This window comes from Pteropus vampyrus, unplaced genomic scaffold (assembly GCF_000151845.1).
Source record: "Pteropus vampyrus isolate Shadow unplaced genomic scaffold, Pvam_2.0 Scaffold139, whole genome shotgun sequence".
Lineage (NCBI taxonomy): Eukaryota > Metazoa > Chordata > Mammalia > Chiroptera > Pteropodidae > Pteropus > Pteropus vampyrus.
In genome coordinates this window covers 317,149-343,375 of record NW_011888920.1, presented here as the reverse complement: position 1 = coordinate 343,375, position 26,227 = coordinate 317,149, and the positions used below count along the sequence as shown (strand labels likewise).

The 26,227-nt window shown below is 30.8% G+C and overlaps 1 protein-coding gene across 1 annotated transcript in view; it reads right to left on the bottom strand.

Annotated features, from left to right (window-relative positions):
• DYNC2H1 (dynein cytoplasmic 2 heavy chain 1) overlaps positions 1 to 26,227 on the bottom strand; it is a 274,915-nt gene that overhangs the window by 195,431 nt on the left and 53,257 nt on the right. Inside the window, exons 33-47 of the mRNA XM_023535396.1 lie at positions 25,636 to 25,762; positions 23,019 to 23,218; positions 22,000 to 22,264; positions 20,510 to 20,717; positions 17,978 to 18,107; positions 14,978 to 15,133; positions 13,545 to 13,804; positions 12,447 to 12,693; positions 11,406 to 11,557; positions 10,203 to 10,347; positions 8,729 to 8,831; positions 8,020 to 8,187; positions 2,807 to 2,937; positions 1,387 to 1,635; positions 767 to 875 (exon numbers count right to left, since the gene is read on the bottom strand). Coding sequence (XP_023391164.1) covers positions 767 to 875; positions 1,387 to 1,635; positions 2,807 to 2,937; positions 8,020 to 8,187; positions 8,729 to 8,831; positions 10,203 to 10,347; positions 11,406 to 11,557; positions 12,447 to 12,693; positions 13,545 to 13,804; positions 14,978 to 15,133; positions 17,978 to 18,107; positions 20,510 to 20,717; positions 22,000 to 22,264; positions 23,019 to 23,218; positions 25,636 to 25,762 — 2,650 coding nt within the window. The remainder of the gene's footprint in view (positions 1 to 766; positions 876 to 1,386; positions 1,636 to 2,806; positions 2,938 to 8,019; positions 8,188 to 8,728; positions 8,832 to 10,202; positions 10,348 to 11,405; positions 11,558 to 12,446; positions 12,694 to 13,544; positions 13,805 to 14,977; positions 15,134 to 17,977; positions 18,108 to 20,509; positions 20,718 to 21,999; positions 22,265 to 23,018; positions 23,219 to 25,635; positions 25,763 to 26,227) is intronic.

Genomic DNA, 26,227 nt, shown 5'->3' with positions numbered 1-26,227 from the left:
AACAAGGTTTATTTTGTACTTAAATAACAAAATACTCTTGGCACAAGTTTACAATTAAGCTATCACATACCAATTCTACTAAGAGTTATTATTCATTATAAAGAGATTCTAATAAATGTCATAAATTCTTTAGAAAAGAAAGAAATATGAGAAATAGCAGGTAGCCTCAGGAAACCAACAAAAAGTCAAGTGGCTCCAGAGACAACAGAAGTACACCATGATTTGAGATATATGAGATCTCCTGTATCTGGAATATATCTGCAATTCACATGTCCATATTAATGCCAAAGCATAATTATTCTACTGTTCCACTAGTGATAAACAGTGAGGTTCAATCAAAATGTTTATTGCAAGTTATATTACATGTTTTCTTACATACTGGTTCTTTTATTTCTGTAGATAAAATTTCTACAGATAATAAATTGCTATATTAAAGGACATGATACCTTTTTAAAATAAGTTCTGGTTGATAACCTTCCCAAAGATTTATAACAAATAACAGTCCCACCAAAAGTGAGTAAGATAACCAATGTTTCAGTATAGTCATCAATATTCAACATTATAATGATTTTTATAGAATTCTTCAATTTTTTGGTTTATTAAAATAAAATTTATTAATTCTAATCTGAGCATGTTTAAGCCCATGTCACCTTAGAAAAAGCTATGCCATAAGTTCTCTAAAACATCATTTTATACAAGGTAATTTATTGTAAATAATTTTTACACTAGTACTTTTATTTTCTTTGAAAAGAAACCATTCACTTGCCTGATGACAAAAGGCTATTGATCATCTCCAAAAATGTGGGATGTACAAACTGGTAATCCTCAAGAAGTAAAACTACCTGTTGTGCTTCAATACCTGCAAGATGCAGCACCTGCACAATAAGAAAATATATTTTGGTACCTAGTAAATACTTTTGGCACAGTTAAAAAACTTTCATTCTATATGTAAACTAAGTCATGCTACTTATTTATTTCTATTGGAGTAATCAAAATTAAAAATCAAATGTTCACTCTGTAGTTTAGAAAGCTAATCCAGTCTATGAACAAATACTATTTGTGGTAAATTTTAATTATTTTACAATTAGGGCAGTTAAAAAAAAGCTAGATCATTTTTTTTATATACCTACATATGTCCTATATAAGATAATTCTTTCCTTTATTTCTTTCATGTCCATCTAATATTCCATTCTGGAATACCGGAGTATTAGAAATCATAATAGCAATCTTTTTCCTATCTGTACATAAAAAAAAAATGATTTTCTAATAATCATGGGGAAAGTAATCATCAAAATTAAAATAAGAATATGTTGTATATCAGACTTCAAGGTCTTTAAAGGCTTTTAAAATAATAAAACCAAAAGAAAGCAGAAGATTGTAACTCACATGTTTGAGATCATTTTTGAACTGCTTCAGCTCATATCCTCTAGAAATTTTTGGAGAAAACAGCACTGCTCCATGCATATGAGTGACTAAAGAAGTGATGGTCCGACGACCTACGCCACTGCGTCCTGCTAATAGAAGGGAACCTCCGGGAAAACTCAGCACTCTATCTATCCTGGACACATACTCCAGGACTTCTTGGAAAAGTAAGATATCTAAATTCTGGTTATCGCGTCCATAATGAATAAGACCCTTTTAAAAAATCACAAAGAATATTTTTAATTACTATAAGCCCCAATTACACAATAAAAATGTTAATTATCTAGATTAAGATAATAACTTTGATATACTCTAGAAAAGTGGTTAAGTGACTACGTCATCTCACACTCTACATTTTACTTATCGAGTAATCAAGCTTTATGACACTTTTTAAGGAAAAACTTATACAAAGTCAAAGAAGTTCAAGGGTCCACAATAACCAGTTATTTTTAGACACCATTACTACAACTAGTAAAAAGCAGTGTGAGATAGTGGGCTAATTATAAAAACGTCAAAAGCTCAAATTTTACCCTTTGTTACAAATCAAGCCAATATGCACAGAACATAAACAATGCCAAAACTCTAGAAAACTAGTGCCTAAAAAATATTTTGTTAACTCAGGTTCTTATGCACTGCTTGGGAATGAATGAAAAGCCCACACACAGGTAGTACACCATGCCAGAAACTATGTGATAGAGAGATGGAAGAGGGAGAAGACAACTAGACTTCACATACGTAACAACTTTCAGCATTCCCAAACTGCAATACCCATTCCAGGTAAATCAAACAATTTACTAGAGCATGAAAAATTTTTCTTGATATAAAATCCACATTAACTTCCAATATAAATATTAATTTCTAAAGCAATCGTATATAATACTGTCTCTTCTTTATTGTGATTAAACTTAAAAAAATAAAATCGCTCTAAGACAGTGCTGTCAAAGTTTCATTGAACTAGCAGCAACAACATCATCTGGGAGCCAGTTAGAAATTCAGATTCTTTGGGCCCCACTTATTGAATCAGGTTTCCCTGGAATGGGATCTAGGAATCTGCATAGTTTCTGGTTCTGGAAGAGATTCTGATGCTTACTTTTTTTAGGTACTGCTCTAGGATGATTTCCCAATTAATATTAGGTCTCACTGATATTCCCAAAAACAGATACTTTCTCGCAACATATATCTTAGCAATTGTACATGTATCTATGTAAGTACATGTACATGTAGTTAGATCTCACACAATGAACTAAATTCCAAAAAGTAAGATGCAGCTTTGTCTAGTCCATATTCTTTTACTCCATGTCTTCAAAAAGCTTGCAATAAGTATTTTTAAAATTGATTATAATCATAACCTAACCCCAATTCAAATTTATGACTCATATTATACCTTTTTAATAACATCCTTGAGATCTGCAGAATTTAGTTTTCCAAGTGGTTTTCCATGTGGAGGCAACGGTTGTCCTGGGGCTGTCCTTGTTGCTGAATCATGTCGGGCTCCCCATGTAACATAGAAACTGTCTGTAGAAGTAAAAGATATTTTGTTTTATGTGTTACTTGCAGTGGAAACATCAGTAAAAACACCGCTCACTAAATTATTTTTGTTAGTCCGTATAAAATCATCCCCAGAAAGGCAAAGATAAATTACTTTAAAGATTAATAAGGTCAGTTAAGATACAAAGATTTAAATTGCTATATCAAATTCTACCTGAAAATTGATGAAATCCCTATTTTATCTTTGCATCCCACTTTTCTTTCAAAGTGGTTTCCTTCTAACTTTCCCCTACTTATCCCCCTTCTACTCTGTCTCATTTTCCTTCCTTTTATCTAGATTCACCATATAAAATTTATAGATTAAAAATAACATATAAAATTGACAAAGTAATTTCAAAACTCTCCTTGAGAAAAAAAAGCAAAGATTTATTAATACCATCAAGAGCCTTAAATTCTAAAATGAAAGAAAAATTAACCAAAATTTAATTAGAAAACGAAAATCCCACAAATCTCCCTGAAATTTATCTATAACCATTCTACTGAATTTTTCCCCTCCCAATTCCTCTGGGAGACTGTTCAATCAAGTATCTTTGTCACATGCCCAGCTCAACAACAACCGTACCTTCCCTAGACCAAGCTACTAATGTTCCTTTCTTTTCCTTCACCATCATACTTTACATTATCTTTTTATTATCTTTCTTATATTATCTTCTATCTTTGGAAACCACTATAGTAAAACTCTTCTTTGGGATCAACAATACTGTCCTAATCGCCAAATCCAAATCTTTTTTGTAGTCATTACCCCAACATGACTGTGTGTATCTCCTTATTGAAGTTTTTTTCCTTGGATCTATACAACTGTATATTCATCACCCACAACCACTCCTTCTTTTCAATTTTCTGCTTATCTCTTATATGTTTATTTTTCTGGGATCAAATTTAGACTGTTATTCCTTAATTCTAAATATTCCTTTTGAATTATTTAATCTTATTCTGTGTATTAAATTATTAACTATTTATATACCAAAAAAATCATTCACTACTTATCCCTAGGCCAAGTCTCCCAAGCTCTAGTTTAGTTCCATATTTCCAATTGTTTAATAGACATAATTCATGCATGTATTCATCAAACACTTATTTATCATATGCCTTCATTTAAATATTGTACTTTCTTTTAGATATAAATAGTGAAGAAACATAATTCCTACTTTCATAGAGCTGATAAACTTTATGTAGATTCCCAAAGGACAATCAAAAAGCTGCAAACATTCAAATACATGTAGAAAACTGAACTCATTATCTATACAGCTCATCATTTCTCACCTGGACTATCGCAGTAGCTTCCTAACTTGTATCCCTGCTACAACTCTCTGCCCCCTCAACCATGTCCTCATTGCTACTAGAGTAACATACACAAAAATAAAACCTGATTGTTTCACACCGCTCCAATATTACATATAGCTTCTCACTGCCAAACAACCAAACACCATAGTTCTAATCAAGGCCCTTTGCAGTCTGGCTCTACTGACTGAATGACCTATTTCCCTCTCCATCTCACTACATACTCCAGTTTTCACAAGCTTTGGTTCTTTATATATTCTTTTTCCTTTGTCTGGAATGCCCATCACCTCTTATTCACTTAATATATTTACCCTTTAAGACACGGTTTGAGTCTCTACAATTGCTCAAAAACATTAAAATCTTACGGGTTAATCTAACGAAATATGCGCAAGACTTCTATGCTAAAAACAACACAAAACTGATGAACAAAAACAAAGACTACTTAACAAATAAATATATTATGTACATGGATTGGAAGACCCAACATAATAAAGATGCCAATTATCCCTAAACCAATATACAGAGTTAATGCAATTCCTAAGAAAATCTTAGCAATATTGCTTATACATATAAACAAGATTTTAAAATTTATATGGAAAAGCAAAGAAACTGAAATAGCTAAAGCTATTTTGAAAAAAAAATACAGCAGGAGGAATCAGTCTACCCAATCTCAAGGTTTATTATGTAGCTACAGTAATCAAGACAGGGTGATATTGGCAGAAAGACAGACACATACATCAGTGGAACAGAACAGAGAACTCAGAAATAGTCCAACGAAACTAATTTTTGACGAAGGTGCAAAAGTAATTCAAGGCAGAAGGTGTCCTCTTCAACAAATGGTGTTGAAACAAGTAGACATCCATAGGCAAAGAAATTAACCTTGACCTAAATCTCACTCTTTATACAGAAATTAACTCAAATTGGATCATAAACTTAAAATATAAAACTATGAAACTTTTAGGAAAAAATGTAGAAAAAAAATCTTCAGAATCTACAACTAGACAGAGTTCTTAAATTTGAAACCATAAGATCCTTAAAAATAAAAATTATTAAGTTGGACTTCATAAAATTAAAACCTTTTTTTATCTGCAAAAGACCCTATTAAGAGAATGAAAAGACAAGCTATAGAGTGGGAGAAAATATTTGCAAGCACATATTTGACAAAGGACTAGTATCTAGAATATATACATAACTCTCAAGACTCAACAGTAAAAAAATAAATAAACCACTCACTTAGAAAATGGGTAAAAAAACATTAAGAGACATTTCACTGAAGAGGATGTACAGATGGCAAATGAGCCCATGAAGAGATGTTCAACTACATAGCTGTCAACAAAATGCATATTAAAACCACAATGACACCAATACATACTTGTCAGAAAGGCTAAAATAAAAAAAAAAATGGTGACAACACCAAATGCTGGCAAGCATGTAGAGCAATTCTATCACTCATGTATCACTGGTAGAAATATAATATGACATAGCCAGTAGAAAACAGCATGGCAATTAAAAAAAAAAAAAAAGTCATACAAGTACCATATAACCCGAAATTGCACTACTGAGCATTTATCCTAGAGAAATAAACATGTTCACACAAAAACCAGTACATGAATGTTTACCACATCTGTCTTTCTAATAACCACAAAACGGAAAACGCCCTAGATGTCCTTCAACAAGTAAATGGTTAAAAAATTGGTAGTTCCTCCAAATAACTACTAAGGAATAAAAAAGAACAAACTACTAAAACATGTGATTATTCTGAATGAAAACAAGAGTCTTGAAATGGCAGAATTAATACAGAAGAGACTGGTTTCCAGGGGATGAAAGGAGAGTGAATGTGGCTACAAAAGGGCAACATGAAAGACCCTTGTGGAGATGTTCTGTATCTTAAGTGTGTCAAACTGAGTAAAAGGTACATGTGCTCTCCCTGTATTAATTCTTTTGGGGTTTTTCGGTGTGATTTTTTTAATTTTTATTTTTTTACAGTTGACATTCAATATTATTTTATATTACTTTCAGGTGTACAGCATAGTGGTTAGACATTTATATAATTTACAAAGTGATCCCCCCAATTAGTCTTGTAACCACCTGGGACTATACATAGTTATTACAATTAATGACTATATTCCCTATGCTGTACTCTCTGTATTAATTTTTAACAACTGTATGTGAATCTATAATTACCTCAAAATAAATTTATTTTTAAAAGTTTCAAAGTAACTTTCTCAAAAATGAATTAGTCTCTACCCCTTCTAAACACCTCATATCTAGCATTTATCCCAAAAATATCCAGAAATGTTATATTAATTGTAAAATACTTCATGCTCTATTGTAATTACCAGTTTAACCATCTGCTAGCACAAATCTTCAAGCCATCTAACTACACTAGCAATAGCTATCTTTGCAAGCCAGGACTTTCATATCTGTATCTGCCATTTCTTGAGTACAAGAATATTTAAGTCTCCAAGATTAATGTTTTAAATAAATTAATATTCCACCATATGAAAATCCTATTTGCCTACATCTAACATATATCAAGTCTGTATTTTTTAAAAAGTCCAATCCTTTATTGAAAAGTAAAATATTGAGGGGGAACAAAAGCATATATTATTCATTCAGTCCTACATAGAAGACTCTGAAAGATACTAAACTCTAGAGAATTCAGGTACCTACCTGATAAGATACTGATACTATCTAATTCCCAAAAGATATGCCACTTTCTTTGCTAGAAGAGACACTATTAACTCAATTTTCAGAATGAGAAAGATGGCACCATTTAAGAACCAAAGTCTTTTCACACTAAGCCATGGAAGTACAGGCCACAATGACATAAGCCCTCCCTCAGAATCTAGCCAACTCTGTACTATTATCAAGCTTCTCTCAGCATTTCATCCCACCTTAGGTTTCTTGAATTCATTTCCTTATTCCAAAACTCAAGCACCACCTAGAAAATTACTTCTATCAATCTCAACATTCTTTCATCTTTTCAGACTCCCTTTGGCTTATGACCCTGGGAACAATATGAAACCTAGAAATATACAATATATAGACTGCATTATGTGAAATATTTTTGAAGTCTAGCTTTACCCTCTAATAGAAGAGAAACTCATCTTATAGTTTCAAAGCAGTTTTATTAGGAAATATTTCCATAATATTGTTCTCTTTTATCAAAGGCCCTTTCACTACATTGATTCTCATCACTTGCATTACATCCACAGCAGTTTTCAAAATGCAAATTTGTTATTAAGCAGTAATAATTGCAAATGCACCATAGCTGCCTTGACTAAATGGTGTCATGCTTTGCTTATTATAACAGTGGGTAAAGATGATAAGAATATGTAAGAAGTTTTGTGCTAATGACATTATGAGCAGTAACAGAAATGAGAATGGCCATAATTCTCAAGAAAAAGTTCATTATAATCAAATATGGACTTTCACAATAATCTTTAAGTTTATAAATATATATTTCAAAAACTTTATTAGTAAAAATCCTTCAATAAATACAATGTTGAATTGCAAAAATAAAACAGTTTGGCCCAAACCACTTTTTGTCCAAGAGAACAATTATTGTCATCATATTTTATTTTTAACATAATTATTGAAATCTAGCCAAAAAAAAAGAAAAAAAGCAGCCCCTTATGGTAAAAATAACATTAAAATTATCCAAAGTTTTTATTTGTTTAGACATATGAAATCATGCTACTAGTACAAGAAGTAATTTAAAGTTCTCATAACATAGATTTCATCAAAACTCTATAATTATATTACCTGCCATATTGTCTAATATATCTGAGCCCCAATCTCCTTGAAACACCGATATTAAAATGCTGTCAAATAAATGAAGTTCTTTTGCACCAACAATTTTGTCACGAAATAAGCGCCGTGCTTCATATGCCACAATTTCTAATACATAATCTAGTGGGTGGTTTGAAGATCCTAAAAAAGGCAAAACTTTAATTGTAATAAAATTCAAGTAATTTGAAAATGGTCAGTTTCAACATAATATTAGAAAGAAATAGGGAATGAGAATCTACATACCATAATTTTGGCATCAGATAAATAAAAGAAAAGAGAAAAAAAGTTGAATTCATTTTGTTAATGAGTTGGTAAATTTTTTGAGTAAAGCATACATTAAACACTATTATCTCTAGTAGTTAAATAAAAATATCAATCCAAAAAGCATATTAAACATGCTTTGGCTACAAAAAATAATAACTTCATTTTACCCAAATCATGTTTTAATCATGATAATCATAAGTAGTTTAGATGAGAAACATAATAAAATATTATAATTTTAATATTTCAATTTAATATTTCAATTTAATATTAATGGTATTTTATTTGCAGTTTTTAAAATACTATAAATAGTTACAACACTCATTTACCTATTTTGAACACATTATAAAATATAAATACAGGCACACTGTGGCATTCTAAAGAAAGATGAGTGACTTGAAATCATGAAAGCAAAACTTACCTCCTTCTAAATCATATCTGAATAAGCCAAGAACCCATTGGGTAAGGATGCAAGGAGTAAAGAAATAGTGGCTATAATCATCAACTGTAAATTTGGCCCGCACCTAAAAAAGCAAATATAGTAAATGATCTATTTTCGTAAATATGTAATCATGCTATAAATTTTTCAGTCACCTTAGTCTCATGGGAATGCCAATTTCTACTAGTAGGTGGAACTGTATTTCAGAGTAATTGATTTTTTTAGTTATCTTGTATATTATATTTTATGCAGTTAAAAACACTAAGAGGGGTTGTTCATAGGCTTCACAAACTGTCAAAGGTTGTCCATGTTGAAAAATAAAATAAAAGGATAAAAAGTGCTGCTAAAGAAAGAAATTAAGCTTCATTAAAATGGTGGTTGCAATTCCACAGCACTCACAGGTCTAAGTTAGACCCATTGTCTAATGGTGTGAACCACAGAGCTATCATATATTCAAGAAGCCACTGAACTTTTAACATATCAAAGTGTCATTTCTCAATATATAACCAGTAAAGAACCTTCCTCTCTATAGACAGAGCCATTGCTCTTATTCTGGCCTTGATCATGGAATATTTGAATTAATTTAGGAAAAAAGTAAAAAATGTCATGCTCTCTAATTATCCCTCCCCACTTCTACTTCAATACTTTAGAAAGCATCTTCCATAAACACTTTCATAACTTTCGCATGCTATTCCCTTTACCTAGGAAGACCTTCTTTCATCTCCAGCCACTTCATGAATTTCTATTCATTTTTCAAAATTCAGATCAAATTTCTCCTCCCCTTAACAACTACCACACACAACAAAGTTATTCACTCCCTCTTCCATGTTTTCTCTGTAACTTGCGCATACTGTTATATTTATCATACCATATTAATAGTCTATTTACATGACTAGGTCCCTCATTAGACTGTGAACTTCCAAAGAATAGAGACTCAGTCATCTTTGCATCCCTAGGACTAGCACAGGAAAGAGAATGTACTCAATATCTTCTGGTATTCTTAATGCCTATTTTCAAGTATTGTCCTACTTTACCACAAAAGGATACTTTAGACACTTCCTCATAGGTAAGAGGAAAGAAATAAACATCAAAGACTACTACTCTCAGGTTTGAAGCCTGGAAGAGAGAAACTGATAGAAGTCAGGAGAAAGATCTAATTTTGGAAAGAAGATCAACTCCATACTAAATAAACTGAATTTGAGCTTAGAGAAGAATAACCATCCACCCACAGATTCAGTCACTCGATATTGAGTATCTATTTGAAACTGTGCCAAGGAATATAATAGTGAATAAAGAACAAAGAGCATCTGCTTTTGCAGAGCTTACTCTCTAGTGGAAAGGACTAATAAACAGAAAAAGAAAGACTGCGCATCAACTCAGATCAAGATTAAAGACAGTCCTTTAGGAATGATACAAATAGACATGAAAACTAAATATACTATAAATTAATTTATACCTGTTCATACACTTGTACCATAGATCCTGCTAAGAGATTAATTTTTGATGAAGAACCCCAAATAGAATGATTCTTCAGATTTTTATGTAGAACTGGTTCCAAATATGCTCCATAAATTGTCTGTAACTGCTCTCTTTCTGGGTAACTAAAAAAGGGCATATAAAAATATATAAGAAAGAAGTTGAAATAAATTAATATTATAAATTATTATTTTAATGTTAAGTTATAGCAGTGGTTTTCAAACTGTGCTGTTCTGAAACCTAGATACCGCCAAGATTTACCCAGGGGGTAAGGCCATGCTCAAGATGGCCTATTCTCACTTCGACCAGATTAGATCCCTATTATTTGTTTTCAAATACTGAAGGTCCTAATAGAAGATTCCAATGAAATTACTTAAAAACATAATTGTTTGAAAACCCACTGATCTTTAGAAAGGGCAAAAAGGAAAATTTTGCTTAAGAAAAAGTATTTTGAATTATGTAGAACCTGTACATAGAGCAGTAATCCACCTCAGAACTATAAAAGTAAAACTAATACAACAAATAAAATCAAACTCTTTCTCCAAAACTAAAATGAATCTCAATACATCTAAACTCTTTCTCCAAAACTAAAATGAATCTCAATACATCAATCTCAATTGGTGGCTATAACATTTCTGAAAAAAAAAGAATGTTTATAGATTGTTACAATTAACATGAAAACATGAAAATAAGATTTTATAAGGCAAAATATAACAGAGAAGACAATGCCATATGTATAAAATTCAAAAGTCCTGTAACGTTTATGGACCATGGCGATGGACAGATGTCTACTATCAGCCACAAACATAACCTAACTCTACTTTGTTCTCTTTTTAGTTATCTTCAAAAAATTTGATAGTACTTTTGTTTTATGAAATCCATATGGCATTTAAATCTAAAATCTACCATTCAGATTCCTGATATTGACATTTTAGAGGACAGACAATACAAAACAGTTCTATTTTACTGCTCACATATAAGAAGTATTGATTAAAGTTTTTATTATCCTAAATTATTGCCTATAGTTTGGGAACAGCAGGAAAAAAATAGTATTAGAGCTTAAGTGTAACTGTACATTCTACATTTCAAAGAAATATCATTAATGGATACCTTTAATAAAATGCAAATATATAAGATGTCTCCCCAAATTAAGAAAAAAAATTTTAAACATTAAGATACATACTCTATAGCACAAAGACGAACAACCGAAGTAAACCTGGTAGTAAGCTTATGTCTTCCCACTCTTCCTCCAGCTGACATAGAAGCCACAATCTGAATATTTTCTAAACCAACCCATTCCAAATTTTCATCATAAAATCCTTGATATGTCAATACCTATTTGGAAATAAATATGGAAAGTAAAAGTTTAATGCTTAGATTTTCTAATCATAACATCATCATCCTCTACCTAACTTAAAAATTTAAGATTATAGTTTAAACTCTTATATCATTGAAAAATAATACTGTTCAAGATTCTATGTTCAATTAATGTTGGCTGAATTATCCTCATTTTTAAAATGCTTCTCTCTGATAAACATTAACATCCAGATGATAGTATAAATCCACCAGCAATCATCAAAAAATAAAAATAAAAAAAGGTAACAGAAATTAGAAAAAGTATAAGGGAAAAACAGTTTTTTTTCTATAAATATTTTATTATATTCTGCGGTTATACATTAAAGCTAAATTTGAAGATATATAAGCATAATAAGCTCTAATTTAAAAAATCAGGGTTCCTAATGTGATGCAAATCACATTGAGAAATAAAATTTTCCACACTGAAAATGTATAGTTTCTAATATTTACGTAGGTAAAGAAGGAGACTAATGGGCTAAAGCAGCTGAAAAGGGGCATGACTGAGGAAGTCTAACTGCTCTCAGAAGAATGCATTCCTAAAAAAATAAAGTAAAAACTTCCCCAATTCCAGCATCATCCTCAGCTTCTACTTTCCTCCTTCTTTATGAATAAAAGATATATGATAGGTATAATGATTGTTTTTACTCTTCCTGTCAATATCAACTTGATTTATTACTAACTTCTAAAGGGAGGAAGATCAAAGAAAGTAGCCCTGGAACAAGACTGAGATGCTTCAAGAGTTTAATTTACAAGATGCATGCAAAACTGGCTCTAAGGAGGAAAGCAGAAGATTTCCTATCTATAAGAAAAGTTAATGAAACTAAATTGGTTTCCAATTTTACCAAACACTTCAAGTGATAAGACTCACCTGTTGTAGGAAAGCTACCAAAGTACTGGTTCCCCATTTATCAAGCTTTGGTAGGTTGATATCTTTTAAGTATAAAACAAGTCTTTCACAGTCTTTTGGTCTATACACTCTACCAGTATTAGTACTGATTACCATGCAAGTCTGGCTCAATTTCTGCAGGAGATGTCGAGATGTAGTTTGTGCACTGCAATGAACTGTTGCAATTTGAGTGGACCGGAGCTGAGAAAAGGCATACCTGAGCAGCATCCTATAAAAGATGTATGACATTTGACTTTGAAAATGCAACCAATAAAATACTTTTTATATTTAATAAAAAAATTCTATTTTATAAATATGTTAGTCTCTAAATTATGATGACATTTAATCTAAATTATATATGATAATGTTTAAGGGGAAAGTGGTAAACATGAATATGGTTTTCATAACTATCAAGGTAACTAATTTTTAAACTAGAAAAAATAAATTCATGTTTAAGGCAATCTTGGCACTCTTTCAGCAAAAATAAAGTTCATAGAAATAACTAAGTTTGATAAAATATATCTTAAAAATACCCCCTGTTTCCCCACAATTGAAGGAAAGATTTTAGGATACAAAGTTCTCCAAGTTAAAAAAAGATCACTATGATTTTATACAATTTTTCTAATTACTACTAGAAATGTGAAACTGATATTCCATGTCTCCTTTATTTCCAGAAATGATACCCAGTAGGCACTAAAAAAGCTGAATTATACTGATTAAAAGATATTTTTAAATAGAAAGCTAACATCAAGATTCATTTTTTTATAAATACAGCAAATAGCAATATATGAGTATATCTAAAGTATTCATTTATTGTTGTGAATGTATGCACAGATTCTTTTTATAAGTATCTTTTCAGATTGCTCTCTTTCCATTAGAAAACACATAACCTCTCAGAAAAAAAGGACATAATCTTTTTTTACAATAAAAAGAGTCCTCCATGAAAATGTAAGTGCTAGTTCAATCAAAAGAAATGTTAAATCATTTAACAAAAACTGTTAAATCATTTAAAAGAGGAGAGGAACATAAACTCACAATTTATGTTCCTTGATCAAAGAACATAAATTATTCTGCTCTTACCCTTTGCCACATCCTTCTGGTCCTACAAGAATAAATGGCTGTTGAGTGTCAGAACTTAACCAAGGTTTGAAATAATCTAGACCTCGTTGCATGTCCGGAGTCTGAATGACTGGAAGAGTTTGGCCATTACTAAAATCATTGGCAGTCAAGTTTTCTGGCTTCTTCAGTACATAAGATGCTAATCTTCCTTTACTTGACTCATAGTAGGTGTCCATTGGTTTGTGAGAGTCTGGAGGAGATTCTCGTGCCCAATTAAAAACCTTAAGAAGAAAACGTTGTGATAAGTTTTCACATACTTCAAGTAGAGTATGTGAAATTTTAATTCTATATAGTAAATGTCCCAAAGTCAACATACACTAAAACTACTAGCTATCCCTTGTGATTAAAGTAACATTTTAATCTAAATATTATTCTCCAAATAATCAGTCAAGCAAATATATGTTTCCAGTTTACATATACACCAAGGTACAAATATATTCAACTTTTAATTGAGTTCTTCTGAACAATAAATTACAAATTACATTATGAAAAAATCCTAGACCCTTTGTTTCCACCATATGCTGATACTGCTCATTCTAGTGTTGCCACCACTGTTCTCAACCTGTTATTCTTTTTTCTAACTCTGAAAACTGTTTTTTGCACAGCTATAAAGCAGAGAGTTAGCCTCTAGTGTTACTCTTCAACATTTTTATTTTGAACTTTGGCAAGAGAATGTTTGCTTATAAGCAGCATATATATATGGCATTGAGTGGTAACAATGAGAATTATCTGGCAACAGAAGCAATGGAATAACCATGGATGGGTAAAAGACTAGAGAAAGCAATAAATGATGGTATCAAAGAAAAAACAAAATGATAAAAATGCAGAAACACAATCTTGGAGCCAACTTAAAGGAAAACATGTTCAATTGTTTCAACAGAGACCAATAGGAAGAAATTCCTTAATATGTAGAATGTAATTTTATAAGCAACTTGGGTGAACTATATCCAACATTTATTTAAGAGAAGATTTATACTAATTAATCCATCCTAGAAACCCTAATTGCTAAAACTGTTCTGGTTAAAACAACAATTTAAAAATATATTATTCTAAGGTTAAAAATGAATGAAATAATTATATTCACATAGCTAAGTAGGTTAAAAGTAGGTCTAATAAAAAAGATATGTTCCAAGTTTAACTTATTAAAGTATAATTTTATAAAATTTTAATAAGATTATTAAATATCACAAACTAGTTCAAAGGATAAAAATAAGTATATCTATATATATGCATATAATATACATATAAATGCATTATTGTTCTACTGAATGCATAATCTCCAAATTAAAAAGCTCTATACCTTACAAATACAGGTCATTGTATTTTGGCAGTGAAGAGTCAACGAAAATCACAGAAAAATGTTGACAGAATATAGGCTTTAAATATGAATTTACCTCTTTGGTGAATTCCAGACGTGATTTCATGTTCAAATTTCCACCAAGTCCCCTTATGAGATTAATAATAAATTGGTCATGATCTTTGCATCCATGTAGATGTGACAAACCATTCATCACAGTTCCAACCAAACTTGTTTCTACCACATAGTCATTCTGTTGATTAAAATTCATGGTACAGAAAAAAGGTAAATATTAATTAGTTAACTTAGAACCATACAGATTGACATTTGCATATCTTTTCTGAAGCTCGTGTTTAAATTTATCACTCTATTCAAGTTGTAGAAAGTTTAGATTTCATTTAATTTACATATACAAACTTTGAAAATCAAAGTAATCATAAAAACACAATTGTATATTTCTAGCTGTAAGGAGTTGAGTCCTCAAATAGACACATGGTTTGTTTACTTCATAAACCTGAAGAATATAAAAAAAAAGGTAAATCAAGGAGCAACTGTCTAAAAAGGGTAGCTCCTCATTTCTTCTTGCTGTTAAAAAAGAAGCTAGAGGCAAGGGCTAGAGTGATGGCACTGGACAAGAAAGTCTAGTAAAAACAGGCTTAAATGAAAAACCATTTGGACCTTTCTCTCTGTGCAGAAATTTGCAGAATTTTAAAATAAAATTTTTGGACTGAAGTAGTATAGATTATTTTGATCTGTGGTCCTCTGGGGCCCCTGTGAAACTGCCGGGGAGTTAGGTGGGGGCAGGGTTCTCATTAATCTAAAACGATTTACTGAGAACCAATTATGCATTAGAATCCACATGTGGTGCTAGGTATTCCAAAAAAAAAAAAAGGTGATATAAATAGAGTACTTGTTTTCATGGAACTCAAATCTACTAGAGGAGATGATTAACAAGTTGTAAGAAGAGCTATAGAGCAGCAGAACACAATGTTTTGAGAGAGGAACTCAGATTGAGGGCTCAAAGCCTCTTTGAAAAAGGTGACATTGAAACTACTAACACCTGAAAAATAAAATCTAACTGGCCACACAAAGAATACAACATATGCATAGGTAAACCAGTGTTGTAGTTATGGAATTAAAAGCTTATGCCTGAGTAAGCAAAGAAAGAGTGATTTAAGTCAGAGAGGTAGGCAAGGGCCAGCGTATGCAGAATTATACAGGCCATGGTAAGGGCTGCAAATTTTATTTTCACTGACTTTAAAGTGTTTAAGTAAGAGTGTAAAATTATCCAATTTGCATTTTTTAAAAAACCACTCTGCCTGTATAATACATATTTTTATAAGAATGGAGAAATGGGAGGCAGAGCAGGAAAAAGAAAGATTGGTAGAAATCCAACTGCGCAGGCCATGCTAAGAATTCTAGGCTTTAAAGGCAAAATAACAAAAGCCCACATATTTTCTTCTAGATTTGTCTAATTTGCTAAATTAACACAATAATGCAAAGCTCTAGTTATAAATAAAATCAGTATTTGATCAGAACATCCATTACGGTATATCTCAGAATTTAAACAAAGTACAGAATAAGAAAGAAGGAACTCTCAACACACAAAACAACTTTCAAACAATAACAGGGACCAGACCTCAAAAAAAAAAAAATCAGTTTATTTTCTAACTGAATCTTTGGTATCCACTCTACGGCTTAATAATCTTACCATGTCATCATTTCTACAGTCACAAACCCCTATATATCAATATATTCTCATTCTAACATTAACAGCATGCAAGCAGGTGGTCTCGAGGTATTTGCATTGGTGAGCCTTGTTAGGCTCTGTATGCTTTATATTAATGAAATAGCAACATATCTACTAAAAAGGTGCTACAACATAGGCATCAGGTATTTAACTGAGCACATGTACTCTCATTCATTCACTACTCTGTTATTATTACCATACTTGGTTGTGGGGATACAAGAAGGTGTAAGACAGACTTGGTGCTTGCCCTTGAGGTGCTCATAGTTGAATGTAAGCAATTATAGTATAATTTTAAGACAATGTATGGTGTCAAAGAAGCACAAAGGAAGAGACAGCTCAGTCAGACTAAGGGCTAGTCGAAGTGGTTCTTTCCCTGAGGCCACCAGAGAAACCTGTCTCATTTGCATGATTTCCCACAAATCCCTATTCCTTCATCTTTCATCTTTACAAAGAAAAGAAAAAGGTTGATAAAACTAAAGTGAGATCTCCTTTTCTCTGTATGTCTTGTTCAATTCCAAAGTATTGACCTCCAAATTAAGTTCAGATTAACGATTAGATACTTAAAAAAAAAAAGAAAAAACTCACTGTTCTTTATTTCCTCTACCTTTATATATTTACATTTTTCATAAAAGCAATGACATAAAAGAAAAACCAGAAAGGTGAAAAAATCATGTAGAATATCTGAAAGTCCCCTAATGTCTTCTTTGTATGTTAAACTTCTATTCATGCTTCAAATTCAAAATTAAGTGTGATTTCCTTTTTAAAACTTTCCTAGAAGAATTGTTCTCTTCATCCTGTTATATGGTGATTACCGTTTTATGTCATTTTCCTCTAAAAGAAAACCCTTCTCAAGAAAAGAGACTGCCCTGTTAATGTTCACCTCTCAGTCTCATCTAATGTTATGCTTGACATATTATTCAATAAATTTCTGTAAAATAAATAAATGTTTTAATAAAATTAAAAATAACTCACCATCCTTTTTCTACTTTAATAGTAATTTGACATTCTTTTTTAACATGATATATACACACATATATATATATATATATGTATGTATTGACACAGTAAAATGTGACGAGATGGTTTTGCTATTAAAATTAGAAAGACATTCCAATATTTAAGATTTTTAGGTAAGCAGTGCAAGATATCGTGAATGGGAGAATTCAAGTGTTTTAAAATTTTAAGACTAACAAGAGATATAGAGAAACAGCAATGAAGACATCTATCTCTTACTCCACCCCCATATTCTGGCAGAGATCGAGTAAAGGCAGCCATATGTAAGTAACACTCTTAATCATTATACTTCTCACCTAAATGATTAATTATGAAATATTATGGTTAATTTACCTGCTTTAGAACCCAGTGTAAAGCTTTTTCAAAATAATTTCCAATCCAATTTTCAAGGTTATTCCTATATTTAGGAGGCTGATTCCTTAACCAAGATTTTATCAAAGAATTAAGATCCGTCTCCTCATCACTGAAACAGATAACATGTAAGAAATTAAGAAGAAATTATCAATTTACTTTCAAAATAAATTTCTGCTCCAATAAACATTATTCTACACATATATCTTGCTAGTATACAAGAGCTGACTTTAATTACTCCTGTGTGTGTATGTATGTGTTACACATATGTGTATATAGGTATATAAATATGTACATACATACCTAAAAGTATCATTGTCTGTAAAATAAAGCAAATAAATTTCATCTATATTATTATAAATATAAAGATGAATTACATATCTACAGGTTAGCCAAAAAGCTTCCTACTCAAAGTGTGATGTGCTTATTAGAAATGAAGAATCCTAAATCTCATCCCAGAACTACTAAAGCAAAACCTTCACTTAAACAAAATCCCTGGGTGATTCAAATGCACATTAGAGTTCAAGATGCATTACATTTTAATACAGATATTCAAAAATATTTTTCCTTTTTCTCTATCCCAAAAAAGCCAACTATCTAAATTCCCATGGCACTGTAAAAACTTTTGCTACAGTAAAATATAATTCTTTTAGCAAAGCACTTAATTATGTAATTAACCTCCAATGACTGATATTAAATGTAATATTGACATCTTATTTAAAATCATCTTACATAATTACAAAAAAGTATAGTAAAAACAATTCATAGATTAATAATTTTAGAATTGACAAGGGCTCACAATTTTGTCATTTTTTTCTCTTCTAACATTGTTTTATAGCAACTCTATTAAATACAGAGTCTTTGAATTTGTCCTCTCACATTTCTATCCAGTCTAATAAGAAAAAGAAAAATGGAAAGATCAAAGGTGAATATTTAAATTACATTAGATTGGCTTAAAACAAACAAACAAAAGACTCCAAGCTCTTCCCAATAAAGACTTTGTTATCAACGGTATTTCTTCAATGCTCATGGAATCTGTGTGTATTGGTTTGCCCAAGACAATCATGGTTTATACCAGTTGACCTAGAATAATTAATAGCATTCTCTTTCACTATTAAAAAGTCCTCATTTTGCCTACAGCAGAGCAAATGCTAAAGGAATATCTGCTGAAAAAATGAATAAAACCTAAAACCAAGGTATAAGCTAATCAAACAGCAACTAAAAATGTTAATATGTATTTGTATTTTATATGACATCATATATAATCATCATGCCTCTCACGAACAATTTCTGGTTCACCAACAATTTTCATACCTCTACAAGAACATATGGTCTTTTTTCTGTTAAATATCCATGGCATTCTACTTATCTCTTATTTTATTTATATTCTATCTTATATTATAATTGTTATTATATTTATTTTAACTCTCTACTTGAAGGTATGCTCCATTAAGACAAGTCCTCTATTAAGTGCTAGTTTTACTCTTTTCTTGCTGTCTCTCCTAAAATGCCTAACTTAATGCCATACACATAATAGGCATTCAATAAATATTTAAAAATTTAATTATAATCTTTCCTTTTATCCTATTTTTCTCACAAGATTAAAAGAATGCATGAAATAAATAAGATAAGTTGTGTGAGATGCTGCTACAAAAGCTATAAACCCGTTATGTTTTTAATAATTAATACCTCAAAATAGTGATTGGAATTCATGACAAGTTTAATATAAATGATTTCTCTAATACTATCAAAGAAATAAGAAATTAAATAATTTTGGAAACTAAATTTCAACTAATTTAATAACACTATCGTGTGTCATACACCACCTAAAATGGCTTTAAATGGCCCTAAATAAGTAGAGCGCTATATATAGACTAATATCAAATTCAAAAAACTCAAATATATAAATTCAAAAAGTAAAAGAAAACTTTCTAATTACTCATTTTGGGAAATAAAATTGGCTCAAATGCCCAAGTTCTGATATGTGACTATTGTACAAGATACCTAAAATTAGTTTATTATTAATTTTTGCTCTTTAAATCTCTTCCAAATACCCTGAAGAAATAAAATATTAAATAAAGGCGTTTCAAACTTGCAAAATAAAAGGCTGGACCATAGGACCATTATTTAAACTTAGATTGGTCCTAAAATTCTATGAATCTAGGATTCTACAATTAAAATATTGCTACTTAGCTTTAAATTATTAGCCTCTAGCACATAAGTAATATGTTCACTTTTCTGAACTCAATCATAATGTTTAAATAAAAGTAATAAAAAAAGGAGAAAACAAAAATAATTATTTAATAATTGTGATCACTAAACTGCTAAAATAATTCAACTGCGGTGAAACAGGAATTCTCTGAATGAATTAAAACCTAACAAACAAAAGAAAGTTAATCAAAACTGAAGATAACAAATTATTTATTTATACGACACATTTCATTTAGCTCTAAAGCCAAAATAATAATTGAAGAATATTCTAATACAATATATGCAAATGTTCTTACGGTTTACCTAAGAAAGATCATTCCCATTCTAGATATTGTGGCTGGGGAGGCACAACTTAAATCATGAGTTTCAAATACAAAGTTAACATTTGGACCAAACTGGATCCTTTCTCCACTGGGCATAGTGAGTAGTCGATTATCATCAAGAACAGAATTCAGAGATTCTATCCATTCTGGGTCAATATCACCATCACAGATTATCCATGAGCTGACATCTATTTTCAAACCATAAAAGTAGAGGTAAAATAAAAATAAGGTATAAAATAATTATCTCTTAGTTTTAAATGATTTCCATAAGTATTATTTTATATTACAAAAACTAAAGAACAAAAAATTGAACAACTTGAGATTTTTCATGTGAATTTGTACTACAAATGTTGTGAAGAACCCATGGGCAATCCTAGCTCGGCTGACCAAAGACTCAGTTATATACCATGTGATAATGCTTTATTTATCTATGAACATACAGAATTGAAATTTCATTAAAAGAAAACAAGATGTGCAAGACTTAGATATTTCTCTTCCCATAACCTTGTAAAATATTCTTCAGATCTTTGTCTTCTATCATAAGAATGTATGAATACTTGGTATATATTATCTCTTTTAGAAAATATAGAAGACACAATTTTCATTGCCTTGCATGAGAAAAAAAATTCACCATTGTCAAATTTCTTTGACATTTAAAAAGGTGACTTCAAAGAGAAGTAGTGAACAAGTTGTATATACAAATCTTTACACAAGACAAAACTTTTTTATCCATCCTTCCTAAAATGAGAGTGGTTTCAAGTTATACTTAGTCTAATGCTACTGACTATATTGAAAATGAAAAGACTACATTGAAAATCCCTTTCAATGTCTTAAAAAGTTCTAAACCTTTACTCATTGGCATAGAAAAACAGCTATAATTAAATTACAACCTAACGAAAAGTAGGGAGTCTTCTCAGATTCTGGCCAAAAACTCAAACACCAAACCAAAAAATTTTGACCAGTAAATCTACTATTTACAACTTAAATTTTCAAAATTATTCAAAACACTGTATTCAAATTGATGAGTTAAAAGTGTTCACACACACATCAATTTTAATCCTAAATAAAAATTTGCCACCTTGCTTATTTATGAGGCATTATGATATCAACTCAGCAATCAAAGATTTTATATTTATTCAGTAAATTAATCCAGTTGTAAATTTCAACTCACTCAGATTACTCTGAGTTTCTATTATAATACAAGTTGCTACGGAGTATAGATCAATATGATAGCATGTCCTGGGCCCCTTCCAAAGTAAAATATCAACATAAACATGGATCTCACCTTTCATGGAGACTACAGTACTATCTGATGAGGGAGATTTAATATCAATCAAATATACAATTAAACATTGAACATTATAAAGTAGTTTATGGTCATGTATAAGACTTAATAAGAATAACATTATAGACAAAATCTACCATCCTTTCAAATTCAGTAAAGCAATGAATTACACAACAAAAACCAACCTTGGGGTTCTCGAACTACTTGGCGAGCACTATTTGTCAAAACACCATCAGACCATTCTCTTGTATCCATGTCAATATGGCCTAATAATTGATGTCTAGGCATAGCTTTGGGATTCATGGTATATTGTTTTACTATTTGGCCAATTTTACAAAGCGCTGCCCTTAACATTCTCCAAAGAGTTGATTTTCCAGCACCACTTGGACCAACAATAACAACTCCCATTCTCTGGCGTAATTGTTCATACAGTTCCAAAGCTTTCTTGATCTAGTAGAAAAGAAACATGTTTGTATATTATTTAGTGTATAATCATAAGCAGTTCTGCTCTCATTCTATAACAGTTATTCTATGCCAAACATATAAATTAAGCCTTTGATTTCTTAAGTGGAAGATAAAACCTTAAATAAATGAATATACCAAAATAAATCTGAACATATTTACAATGTGATCTTTAAATCTAAGATTTCTTTAAAAGAATCAAGTATTTTTTCCAAGTTAATTGATACATGTTCATTATTTTCCTTACTCATTCAAATATATTCATTTTTTACATGTTCATTCATTCATTTATATCATCTCCCTCAAAAACAAAAAAACCTGAGAAAAGTGTTCATATCGAACATGTATTTGTGCTACATAAAAAGACCTACTAAAAAGAACTCCTAAGAAATTGTCCAAGTGAAAAATTATGTATAATCAATTATTAAATATATATACATTTCAGGATCCCTAAGCACTAGGAATAAAATGGCGAGCAAAAATAAACATGGATCCCACCTTTCATGGAGACTACTATCTGGTGAAGGAGACTCAATATCAATCAAATATACATTAAACACTGAACAACTATATGTAACAAGAAGAATAAAGCACATAGCCAGGGCACTAATCTGGACTTGAGATCATGATGCTTCCCTGAGATTCGTGAAGATGAAGATAGATGAAGTAAAGATAAAGGATAGTTAATAACGGATTAACTAGAAGAAAGATCACTATATTATAAAGTATTCTAGACAGTTACGTGATTGGGTATGATTTCATAATTGGCCTCCTCAAAGACTTGTTTTAATGCAGCACTCAGTTCATCATATTCTACTTCTTTAAAGTCAATTCCAGGAAACACATCTTTAATCAGTGCATCAAACCGAGTACAATCCACAAATGTAAACTTTGACATTGTATTAAGCCTCAATGCTTGTACCACAATATGACTTTCATTAACTAGAGAAAAAATTTCATTTTAAAATTATCAGTTATAAATTTAGTGACTATAAGAATAGTGTTTAACTGACTTGATATATATTATTAGTAATTAAATGAAGCACTAGAATTTAATAACATTTAAGACATGTTATCACGTGAATTGGCAAGCTGACCTTACCATCTTTTTGACTGCTGAAAAATAAGTATCACTAAGTAGAGTTTGAGTTCTTTTTCACAGAATTTGAATCCCAGGTACCCTCAAATTTTAATTAATAATAAAAATGATTATCATTTATATTTGCATAGTACTTTACCATTTTGATGGCATCTTTATAATAACTGTATAAAGTAAGAAAGTATAACTATTATTCTAATTTTACATCTGAGAACATTAAATCTCTAAAGGTTTAATGACTTACCTAAAATTACACAGCAGTAAGTATTATATAGCTGGGATTTAAACCCAGAGCAACTAATTCCAGATTCAGGTCTCTTTCCAAATATACCAATATTGCATCCCAGATATTTTCTATCCTAAAACTAACAAACAAAGCAAAAATCTTTGATCTGCCTTGCTCAAAACTGATTCGTAAATCCATTCTTAAACCAAATATAAATACTAATATGATTACCAGATTCTTATTTTTCATGGGTATTAGCTGCTGGTTGATAAGACGTATACATAAAGGCAGGAAACTATTTTTAGTCTGGTATTTTTCTACAATTGCCTAATATTTCTATGTTTAAATACATATAAGGAGGCTTGCCTGTGCCAGAGTTTATTTCAAGCACTGAATTCATAAATAAGACATCTTTATTCACTACAGGTATGGTTTAAATATTTCTTGAAAATCGTCAAAGGTAGACAACTGAAAAACAGTAATTTTATTACTTCACCAAATAACTGTATCTCCCTGGCATATGCCTACCTAATTAATAATATAGCTAAAGTAGCTACCCTTTGTTAAGATGTACACTTTGATCATTTAGAGTCTAAATAGGTAATTTCATATAGTTTTTTTTTCTATGCTGCCTTATTTTCATAGTGTTTTAACTTAGTTTTTAATAGCAACCTGAAGAGGCTGAATATTCAGCCTTTCATGAAGGCATAGATCCATGGGTGAAGGGAATCATTTATTTTAAGTAAATGGGAAAAAAGGGTGGTAAAGTATAATAAAATATACATGCATCTATAGTGCTAACTAAATGATTTAAAATTATATAAGTGGGGGACAAGAGAAAAATCATTACAAAAGAATTTCAAATAAGACCCTTGCCTCCCCACTTTGAAGAGAAGCAAGATTTAGTAATTAGCTTCCAAAGAATAGTGTAGGAAAAGAGGAAAATAACTTTATAGTGGAGAAATCTGACAAACACTAAGATAAGTGATGAAGGTGAACATCACAAGTGATATCGTGTGGTTATTATGTACCCACTAATACAATGTAATGTGAAGGCCACTCCACCTCTGTGGTATTCTTTCCAAATATTTTAACTCAGTCTAATCATAAGAAAAACATCAGGAAGAAAAAAAACAGCTTAAGAGTCTACATGATATCTGACTAGTACACCGGCAGACTACACATGTCATGAAAACAAAAACAGACTGAGAAACTGTCACAGAGCAGAGGAGACTAAGGAGACAGGACTAATAAATACAATGTGGCATCAAATTGATATAGATTGAATATAGATTGAATATAGATTCAATCTTGGAACAGAAAGAGGATATTAATAATAATAAAAGAGGATATTATTAATAATAATAATAGCAATGTCCTAGTGTCAGTTTCTTTGTTTTGACAAATATGCCATGGTAAAAAGGGTGAAACAATAGAAATATCACCTTTGCGATTTTACTGTACATTTAAATTATTATAAGTTAAAAGGTATTTTTTAATAGTTTGAAGTTTTTTTAAGGGTTATTTGTTTGGTACACTATCTGTTTGAAAGAGAAAAATCCCCATGTGTTTCTAAGGTTTCTGTTCTTATTTTAAGACTAGACAAATTCTCAAGCTGTACTTTAGACCTACTAAATCAGGAACGCTGAGGGTGGAGTCGAACAGTCTACATTTTAACAAGCCACTAGGTGATTATAATATACATTAAAGATTGAGAACAAGTGGACTAGACTATGCCTCTATAAATCATAGCTATTTAATATTTAATGCACTTTTAAAAATTACAATAGGACAGTAGATAAAATCTAGGGAAAATCAAATAAAGAACTTTAGTTAAAAATAATGTATCAATATTGCTTTGTTAGCTATGATAAATGTGCCATACTCATGTAAAATGTTAACAATAGGAGAAATTGGGGGCAGGGTATTCAGAAACCCTCTCTGCTTTATTTAGAACTTTTTATAAATCTAAAATTATTCTAAATAAAAGCTTATTTTCAAAAATAAGATTATATTGAGACTAATGAATTATACCTTTCTGTTTAATGCCAGTTTTCTTCAGCTGTCTAAGAAGATTTCCACTTCCTCTCAGAACTGTCTTCAAAGCTCTCAAACCCCAGTCATAATGTTGCTGAGGTGTCAAAAGTTCCCTTAAGTAAAAACATGAAAGTCATAAAGCATCAAATATCTATTAGAAATTCTTTTTATCATCATATCCAAAGAAATATAGAATATAACTATTGACAAATAGAAGGAGTACTGACATTCCATTAATTTCTATAAAAGAACCAATCACACAAAATGATCATTCAAGTAAAATGCTGAAGATGGATAGTTCTCAAGGATCAGAAAAGACCTTTTAAGAACTGGTTAGATATCTTAATGAAGATACTAAATGACAATTACCTGTTACCCTTCGTCCTAAAGTCTTTATCAATCTATCTTGCTCTCAATCTCTGATATTCCAGTTCTATCTTTTAATAGGGACCAGAATTCTAGGTTGCCCAGAAAAGCAAAAAGTCAACTTCTACTACCAAAAGTAAGACATAAGAAAAATTATGAAAGATTCCCTCAAAGAACGGTAGGTTTCAAATGGTCAGCTGGTAAATTAGATCAATAAGTATTG